We start from the raw sequence: 10260 nt of genomic DNA on the forward strand, positions 1-10260 counted from the left end.
GGCTCGTTATGTTTTTGTCTAATGGCAATTGCGGGTAATTTCGATCAAACTTTAAGGGGAGGTCTATATTTGGTTGGTTGAGGAGCTGTTTTAAGGGAGGGTGGAGCAGGTTTTTTTAGATCTCACCTTTCTTCAAAAAACGACTCCCGATCTTTCGGCTACACACAAGAATCAGTTTAAAAAATACCCGTTTGGCAGGCTCCTCCAGATCCTCGCTTAGAATCAGGAGCTGGAGCTGTGCCAAACGGGCCCTTACTCTCAACCATGAAGGCATGGTGGCGCCGCAGATCTCGAGGAGGCGAACAACGATCTCCTACAGAGTGGTCAACAGAGAGCAGAAGAGAGGTTCGACAGTGTCAGCAGGTGGAACCAGGAGGTTGGCGCGAGCACGCAGGTGCTAGCTGACGAGTGCAGCACGCGAGCGTGGCCTTGGGACGCTGTTTGGTTCGATGCTTAACTCACACTTTGCCTAATTTTTTATGTCTAAAGTTAATTCTTCAATTCAAACGTCTAACCTTAGACAAAATGTGGCATATTTAGAGCGTGTTTAGTGTGGCGTCTAAGCCGCCACACCAAACACGCCTTTGTAGCCACAAACCAAACAGCCCCCAAAGTTCTTCATTTTCTCTTTTCTTGTTTATTTTCAATACAATTTCAATAAAAGTAAGTTTAAATTTAGTTTATATTTGAATTTAACTGCACGAAACAAGAAGTACAAATTTAGTTATATTTAAATTTAACCACGCAATACAATAAACATGTCCAACCTCATTGATGTTTTTAATCCACTAAAAACCATTATTTTCCTATAATAAAATACTCACATTAATTTATAAGTAAATCATTTCAACCTATTTGAAAAGACGAAATTCTGGGGTGTTATAATTTCTTGATAAACCAAATAAAATAACTAGATACAGTATCAGTGGAGTAAATGAAAATGAAACGGAATGAAATAGTGACCTTGGTGAAAGGAAAAACTGATGAAAACATGTCGAAACATCATGAGAACAAAAATAAAATGGAACACATTGGAAAGCTGGCCAAAATGCGGCCGCATATCCCACGACAGGGGACTAATAAAGGTACCATTGTGATTATGTAACGCTTTTGCTTAGTATACAAATACGTACCAGTGCCAACAGATCGTACATAAATAAACCATATGCCAACGTGCCTGGAGATCATAGGGCATTTCATTCGGTGGACAAAATAAGGGATGGTCACTGTGTGTGATGCCGTAAATAAAGTACATCAAACATTGTACGCACGACCAGCGCTGCAACTGAAACTATCCTGTCATACAATCAATAAGGTGTTCGTCTAGTCTACCATCCAACGATACAGCACTAGCAAACTCTCCGAACGAACTATGCGGGTCTGACCAACTCTTCCCCGCATATGCTCACAAGTTTGGGAACTTAGTACTGTATTCCTGATCGGACTGCAGAAAATAAAGAAAATATTTTAAAAAATATAAATATTCAGTAAAAAACAGGAACAAGTTATCCATTAAAAAACATGGCATCTAGAATTCAAGATCACATTACCATAAATGTCGCTGTAATCATCTTTCCGGCGAACCATCTTCCATGAAGTGCTTGTTGGGCCTTCCCTGCTGCAGTTACACTATCGAACTGCAGATACACGAAGCCTGCAGTATTTCTACTCCCCCACGGCAACACAAGTGATATGTTAGACTGACTCCACTGACGAACTATAAAACATCGTCTACCATATATTTAGAGAAGATTCCCTCCACTATACAATCCAACGGTGCGCTCTAAAGCGTCTTCTATATATAGATATTTTCTCCTCTCCTCTACCCATTTTTTATACTTTAGACAACAAATGAAGAAAAACTAAAATATGTACAAAAACATTTAGGCCTTGTTCGGTTTCACCCAAACCGGAGGGGGTTGAGGGGGGATTGCATCCCTTTCCAATCCTCTTCAATCCCTTTAGGATCCACTCCTAACCAAACAAGCCCTTAACGGTATGACAAATAAGTACGCATAAAAATCTAAAGAAAAATGTCTCTAATACAGGGGTACTTAAAGTATAGAGGATGAGATATACAGGAGGTTGTTGAGAAATGAGATATAGAGGTAAAAAATCTTTTCAAGTCTGTAAAGAAGGGATATAAAAAATATGGTTGGAGATAGTCTTAACTGATCGGAAGTTGGGATAGTGGAATACTTTGTCCGTCCTAGTATATAAGCCGTAACCACTTTTTATTCTAGTCCCATAATATAAAGTGTGCTCTCTCTAGAGATGTGTATATCGATTCAGTAGTATAGATAGAATTAACTACATTTCTAGGTCTTTGAACCAGAGGTAGTATCGCCGTTTATACTAGGACGGAGGGACTAAAAGACAAGGCCACATAAAATAAGCCTTGGAGTTTCAGAATCAAAATAACACCATTAGAGAAGGAACAAAGTAAACTACAGCAGATTTTAAAAAACACTACTCAAATTAGGAATAGATAGAACATTTATATAATTGAGTTGATTAAGCAGACAAAGGTTGCACTATCTATTGTAGGACAACCAAGACAAATTTCACTCCCTCTGTCCAAAATATAGCTTTGATTAAGCAGACCAAGTCAAACTTTTCTAACATTGGCTCAGTTTTGGGAAAATATAGCAATATCTGCAAGTTCAAATAAATGCACTATCAAAACATATTTCATGGAGAATTTATAAGTTGTTTGGTTTGAGGAACCACTCCATCCTAGATTCCTCGAATTTATATGGTGTTTGGTTTGAGGAATAAGCTAGTCCATCATCTTCTCACTCCTCACTTTTTTTGTTTGGTTTGTGGAGTAGAATGAGTTGATCCATCACCACCTCATTCCTTATAGTTTGTTAGTTAGTACTAACATGAGGAATGGGGTCATTCTACCAAATCTGAGGAATAGACTTATGATGCACCACCTGTCTACCTCATTTTGGATGAAGTGATTCCTCAAACCAAACACCACCTTAGTAAATTGACTTCATTCCTCATATTAGTACTAATCATTGACTTATGAGGAATGAGGTGATGATGCATCATCCTATTCTACCCCACAAACCAAACAAAAAAATGAGGAACGAGTAGATGATGAAATAACCCATTCTTCAAACCAAACACCTCCTTATAGAAACTGATTCGATGTTATATATGTAGGTGGATTTTTCTATAAAAACTTCAATAAGTTTGACTTGGAGGAAAGCCAAAGTGAACTATTATTTTAACCAGAAGGAATACTGAACAATGGGAAAGCCAACTTACTTGTCAACAAAAATATGCTTCACTGCACCAAACTTGGAACATTCATCTTGGACATCATCTCTAATATCCAAGTCAAAATCAGGATCCGTCTAAAAAACGAAAAGACTTCTCATCAGCAGTGTTATTAAAACTACGTCTAAACGACGTTTAAACTACGTCTAAACGTCAAAACTCTAATTGGAGGTTGAAACCATGTTTTAGCGTTTTGGCGTTCTAAACTATAAAACACGGTGTTTCATGCATTTTAGACCATTAGCTACTTTTGGGCCCAGTCTGTTAGTTACTTTTGGGGTCCAATCTGGCTCATGGGTGAAGTTTTAGTAAGCCACTAACCTCTATTTTGGTATTTAACTTCATGTTATTGTCTGAAATTATGATATATTGGTATTTTTCCTATGTTGTTTAAAACTATCTTTAAGCTTTGTTTAAACACTTAAGAGTTAAAACTTCACCCATGAACGTTTCAACGTTTTATCATTTCAATAACCTTGCTCATCAGCCAGGTCAGTAAGAAGCAGATGTGTGAGTGTGACAGATAGTATCAAGTTCATTGAAACAAACGTAAGTAATATAAATGCAAATGAAGATTTGAATCAGCTAAAAAATCATCACTCATGCGGCATGCCTAAAATACATGACTGCACATGTGCAAGAGGAATACCTCCAATGATGGGTCAAACATGTTTTTAAGCAACAAGAATTCTGTAGGTGTGGACATGATCACATTCTGAGCGGTAATAGGAAGCACAGGTGCCCCAGGAACTGATCCAACAGCAGAAACTGTTGGTGACAGAAGAGAAGCAGCTCCTGCTGCCCCAATAACTGAAGTAGCTGGTACAGCCACTCCAGCAGCACCAATACCACCAGTTAAGCTGTAGACAAACAAGAAAAGAAGTCAACAAAACACAACTAGTAAATTAATTAGTGTAACTATCCTAGACAACCAAAACTCCGTAGATAATGAAACAAGCTCCATGAAGAATAACAATCAACATGCCAGGAAAATAAATCTTGATGCTAATATGTACATATCAGTAAACATAGGCGTTGGTACAAAACGATGATCCCAATATGCTTTAATTAGCGAAAGCAAATTCATACAGAACTTTCATTCTATTTATCTAGTTCTTCAAAGCAGTCAAACCCCATCCCCAACAGTATTTTGGAGGTGACAGCAATCTGTGGACTGTCACTGGAATGACACCATAGGGCATAAGCTAGAGGTGTGCAGTGCAACCTTGTTAACCTGATTTTAGTATAACTTCACAAACTGACAAAAGATTTAATCTACTATCGATAAATAAGCCTAGTTAAATAAGTTACCAACTGAAAGAAGTCAGGAACAAAGCCAAATTTATAGTCATGCCAAGTGCACTCTGTCAGGAAAGACTTAACAAATACCTGGTTGCTGTACCACTCCTGTCCAATTTGAGCATTAGAGCAGCTCTGGAGCTTGCATTTAGCGCCTGCACATGTTTAACAAATCCATCAAATAGAGCAAAATCCTCTAGCAAGAAGCATTGGTATACAGGTTGACCACCCCATTCGGCCATTCCCCAGATTTCCCCTTTGGCATAATGCATTAATGTCAAACTACCAAGTGGTAAAATCGAAACAGTTTACAGACTATGAGGAAGGTCTGAATGACGAAAAAATTTAAGGTGAATGTAAGTATTCATATGTTTAGCCCCATACATTCTTTGCCAGCGCATTACCAATTCTACAAGATACAAAAGAATACAAAGAGCACAATTTATATGGATCCAGCTATGATATGCATCCAGGCCCAGATGTTCTTTTCTGACATGTAGCTTGCACATTGTAATAATATATAAGATAAAATAATCCAAATTTCTTATGAATAAAAGAGTAACCACAACCATGGTTCACGATGCACATTCTAGTATCCCTATCGTACAACTCAGCAAGTCTTTTAATGTGAAACCATTCTATCGAAATGCCTAACTAAAACATTATAAATCTTGAGAGTTGCATAACACTTCAGAATAATAAATAAATAAATATTTCGACATATTTTTTGTCAGATTACTATGTGTAACGGAACCACCCAAAATTCTGAAGATTGTCGGTAATATATATGCAAGGTTAAAAAACCTCTGCTTTGCCCAAATATCAAGGTCCAAAAACTTATAAAAGAAGACATAGAAATCCCCAGTTATATAAGGTTATCCAACATGTTGAACCAAACAAGTCCACCCACCAAGCCTCCACCTTCATCATCATCTAGATCTCCAGTAGTAGCTCCACTAGCTTGCACTCCCACATGATCAGTAACAGCTGAAACCTGGTTTAAGGGGAAAAAACAAGAGTGCTAAATGGATGGGCTATTGTCAACCATGTATTATCTGTTCCATAAACCACATGACTGCTATGAAATGTTACCTTAATAACTCTGCCGGCAATATCAAGCTGCCCATTCAAACTCTGTGCAGCTTTTGCATCTTCAAGCCGGGCAAACTGCATGTCACAACATAGTAAGAATAAACACAGACATGGTCCATGGTTGAGCTTCAGGGGAAAAACTTACCTGAATAAAGCCATAACCTTTGCACAGTCCAGTCATTGCATCTAGAGGAAGCTGTACAAGCTCCACTTGCCCAAATGGTTCAAATACCTGGAGACAAAATTATCATCACACATAATGGGCAGTGAGGAACTAAATACAAGCAGCAGTCATTGATCATTCGTATTCAGACATAATGAAAAGCATCCTTGACTAAAGCATGATTATAAATCATGGACTTGGAGAACTAATTCTCCACAAAACAAAATACAGCAACGAACAAAACTATTTTTAAGAGTAGTTTTAGTCACATTAAATTTTATGCACCACAAGTGAAACCCTGGAACTCACAGGACTAACTGAAGCACAACAATTATTTAGTACGCCTTATTAAAATGAAATACCAACATATCCCAATACATAAGCAAATAATTAATTGACAAAATATATTAAAAACTTTTGCTATAGCCTCAGTGGGTTTTTTTCAATCTGGAATTTAAGAAAATCATATAATGAAAAAAAAAAGGTATGATAAATGAATGACTTGTAAGTGGGGTGAGCAATACAAGATCATATCAAACGTACCTGTCTTAATTGGTCTTCAGTAATATTTGAGTGAAGATTGCCAACATACAACTTTCTTGCTCCACCTGAAGCCGCACCACCTGATGTCGCATTTGACTGAACTAAGTTCTTTTCAGCCTCAGATGGCTTAACCATCACTGCTTGTCCAAGCAGCGGTTGACCAGACAAAGCAATTGCCATTGGAACAGACATAACATCGTAAAACTCAATGTACCTGCAAATTTAGATATATGTTTAGTACAAACATCGAAGCGTCCAAGAAAAGATGTCTTCCTGTAAAAAAGAAAAGAAGAACAATAAGTGGGGCATCATATGTTAAGACATTTCAATTTTTCACAGAAAACTTCAGGCATTTTGATCAAAAATTGTAGAGGTTTCGAACTTGGTTCTTGGGTGCCCCCTTTATTGCCTAGAACCTGCACCAAGTGTTTGTCAAATACACTGGAATCAAACTGTCCTCAACTGCTGACTGACATCAGAATGATCTAATATTCCATCTTACTTGTAAATTGCCGATAATCCCAGCATGTAGAGCAAACTATAAAATTTCAGTGTGTAATCCTGTTGAGTATGACAAATTGATGAAAAATGATCCCCAGAAAAATGCCAAACATGAACTACAAAAGATGCACACAAAATTATATGGCCACTAATATATTTTAAAAAAAGAAAAAAATGGTAGGCGACGGTCACAAAATCAGCTATCTATTTTGATGGAACCAAATCCCCAATACATATAAGGCGACCCACAACAATGTGTATAAAAGTGACTCTGCTAAAGCACTAATATTTTTGCAGGAAGCAACCCAAATTAAAAAAGATCAAGTAATATGACAACCATTTAGAAACATAGTCATTGCACTCGACAAAACTACCTGAAAAAAGCACTTGACAAAATTGGCAGCTTGGTTAGCTTAGGTTAAGCACATACTATGGATCGTTATCTTTTGTAATTCCATTGCGTTTGGGCAATGAAATTCGGATCGTCCATTGTGGGGAAATATATTTTTTAAGGTTTCATGTGAACAAGTGTATGCTCAGTCATCCAGGACACAATCAAAATCCTAGCCCACCATTTTATGTGGCACAATTCTGGAGAAACTACAGCTAAATTCCAGACAATGCCCCCACAAATATGCTAACTGCAAACACTAACAAGCGAGCTCATTAAATCTCTATATTACAGCACAAATCTGAATAATAACAGGTATACAATACTCACCCAACTCCTTTAGAACGTCTTGAGTTTCGGTCCATGATAAGACGAACATCACGAACCTGGAAAAAGTTAACATAAACATTAGAAATTAGCTATCAGATCATCAAAATCCCAATTTTCAATATGAGGAATGTTATGATCGTTTCACAGAAGTAAATACATGTGAGATGGTAAACATGAAACATTCTTAAATATGCTCTTACAGTTAAAATGATATAAATTTGTCTTATATGTGGAGGTCAGTTAAAAAAATCCATTTCACTAAAGACGCCAATGTGTGACATCATATGTTTTACTTAGTGGGGGACACAGCAAACAAATCCCTAGAGAATCAAATGCTGACAATTTGCTTAACTAATAACAAAAAAAAACAATATCCTGGAAACAGTATATGGCAAGTATGCTCTTACCTTCCCAGCCCTTGAGAAGAACTCATAAACATCTCTTTCGTCTGCCTTCAGAGATAGCTGCAGTCATGCTTACTAACATTAGTTTAATGGGTCAGTGTATAAACTAGTAGAGTAGAGCACTTCATTAAAAAATCAACCTGGAAAGCAAATACAGTCCTCTGGTCCCTTTCTGGATCAACTTCTGGCTCTGCCCCGTCATCTTTCCTACGCCTTCACAACGAGAAAAGGGAACATATTTATCAACGAAGTGTAAGCAATGCATGAAGCAGTAAAAAATAGAATTGTGACTATTATTATATGATCATTATTAATATATTCATCCCTGATAAGTGATAAGCACAAATAACCAAACGTGTCCAAGCAGCCAACTGTGCCAGCCCAATGCAAGTCCACCACTGTGCCAGCCCAATCCATGTTGTTAACTTGCAAGTACTCCACAAGGATTAAAAAAGAATGGTGACTTGATATCTTTAGTCAGGCCCAAATGCAGATGTCATCTGGAATCGGCTCTAGCATATCATATTTGTTAGTTCCCATATTACTATTCAATATTTAAACATAACAACCCTAGATGATGATATAACAGTAAACTAAAGTCATATGTTAGCAGCCCTATAAGCACTGGTGATTGATACTAATCCAAACTCACTATGTTTGACATGTATGTGCCAAAAGGAAGTCATAAAGCTACCATGCATATAAGTTGCACATTACAACAGACAGTTACTCCCCCTATTCCAAATTATAAGGTGTTTTGGCTTTTATAGATACATATATTTTGTTATGCACTTAGATATACAGTTATACACTATGTTTAGATACATAGTTAAAATGATGTACCTAGAAAAACCAAAACGTCTTGTAATTTGAAACGGATGGAGTACAAATTTTCTACAGCAACAGATAATCATGCTCACTCGATCAAGGAAATCCAACCCCCAGCTTTACTCTCTTGAAGACTTAGAGCTTGTACGTATGCTTACAAGAACAAACTCCAAGATGATAAAATGTTGGCTTAGCTAACCGACCCTATACAGGGTTTGGAACTAGAAACTTAGCCTCAACGAATCACATCACAGGCCTTTACCAATTGACAATCCAACGGGCTCGTAACAAGGCCATTAATTTGAATTGCATCAGACCTGTCTCAATGGCACTATACATGAGAGATCACGTATCTGTACCTGACGTCACGGTCGCGATAGTGGTGTCGCTCGCTGCGCTCGCGCTCCATCTCCAGCTCCCTCACCATCTCCTCTTCCTCGATACGGCGCCGCTCCGAACGGCTCAGGCTCCTCCGCTCCCGTTCCACCTCCCTCTCTCTGGGCCGGTGCCTGTCCCCCCTCTCCTTCTCCCGTTCTCTCCCTTCCCTGTCTCTGTCCTTCCCGCGGCTATCGCGGCTCCTCTCCTTCTCCTTCCCGTCATCCTTATCCCGATCCCGGTGTTCCCGAACGCTGCGGTGCCGGCCCCGCTCGCGGTCCTCCCCCGAGCGGGAGCGCTTCGATATGCGGCCCTCGTCGCCCTCGCGGCGACGCGAGCCGCGGTCCTTCTCGCCGGAGCCGGAACCATTGGCCGGCGGGGGAGCCGGCTCCACCGCCTTCTCCAGGTACTCGTATTCGTCGAACTCCATAGCTCTAGTGGATCGGGGTGCGGCTGTGAAACCCTAGACGGCGCGTCGGGGGAGGGCGAGACCACGGTTTACAAAACCGTTCTGGATGTAAAAACCGCCCCCCACCGGTAACGGTTTACCAACGGTAAACCGGTAAAAACCGGTAAAAACCGACCGGTTTGATCAATTCAAATCAATTTGAATTTGAACCGGTTTACCGGCAAAAACCGGTGAAAAACCGGCGAAAAACCGCTCTAAACCGCCGGTTAATCGCGAAACAAATCGGTTTTGCTGTTTTTTACAGAAAAATGGAAAATTTTGACAAGATTTATTTGTAGTTTGCTCAATTCACATTGCACAGTAAATATTAATTGATCCACACGACATGTGTTTACCAAAATAACATATAACATACATATGCAACCACAAACTCCAGTTCTCATGCAACAAACAATCAGTGAACTTCGCAATACTCAAATACAAGTTCTTTTACATCTCTTCAACGAGGCAACGACACGCAGGTTGACTTATTTCACAATACTCACATGTTTATCTCGAGTCATAATGATAGTACTCAGGCATGTTGGAAGGATCGTGATATTGTTCTAATCCGTTAGCGATAGTGATAGGTCTA

The 10260-nt window shown here is 38.9% G+C and overlaps 1 protein-coding gene across 7 annotated transcripts; it reads right to left on the bottom strand.

Annotated features, from left to right (window-relative positions):
* Window positions 1-1059: 1059 nt before the first annotated feature.
* On the bottom strand, window positions 1060-9756 carry LOC100383130 (Splicing factor CC1-like). Of its 7 annotated transcripts, none has more exons than XM_035958743.1 (14): window positions 9202-9756; window positions 8155-8227; window positions 8018-8074; window positions 7611-7666; window positions 6891-6949; window positions 6389-6804; window positions 5828-5914; window positions 5683-5757; window positions 5501-5584; window positions 4681-4745; window positions 3941-4151; window positions 3280-3368; window positions 1551-1665; window positions 1060-1444 (listed from the first exon to the last, which is right to left on the bottom strand). In XM_035958743.1, exons 6-14 carry the CDS (start codon window positions 6578-6580, stop codon window positions 1406-1408), a joined length of 957 nt encoding a protein of 318 aa, XP_035814636.1. In that variant the 5' UTR covers window positions 6581-6804; window positions 6891-6949; window positions 7611-7666; window positions 8018-8074; window positions 8155-8227; window positions 9202-9756; the 3' UTR covers window positions 1060-1405. The 7 variants fall into 7 exon arrangements, with proteins under 7 accessions (XP_035814636.1, XP_035814638.1, XP_035814637.1 ...); XM_035958745.1 differs by having other exon boundaries at window positions 6891-7005; window positions 9202-9704; XM_035958741.1 differs by having other exon boundaries at window positions 1074-1444; window positions 6389-6602; window positions 6891-7005; window positions 9202-9752.
* Window positions 9757-10260: the final 504 nt, after the last annotated feature.

The sequence above is a fragment of the Zea mays genome, chromosome 5 (assembly GCF_902167145.1).
Source record: "Zea mays cultivar B73 chromosome 5, Zm-B73-REFERENCE-NAM-5.0, whole genome shotgun sequence".
Classification (NCBI taxonomy): Eukaryota; Viridiplantae; Streptophyta; class Magnoliopsida; order Poales; family Poaceae; genus Zea; species Zea mays.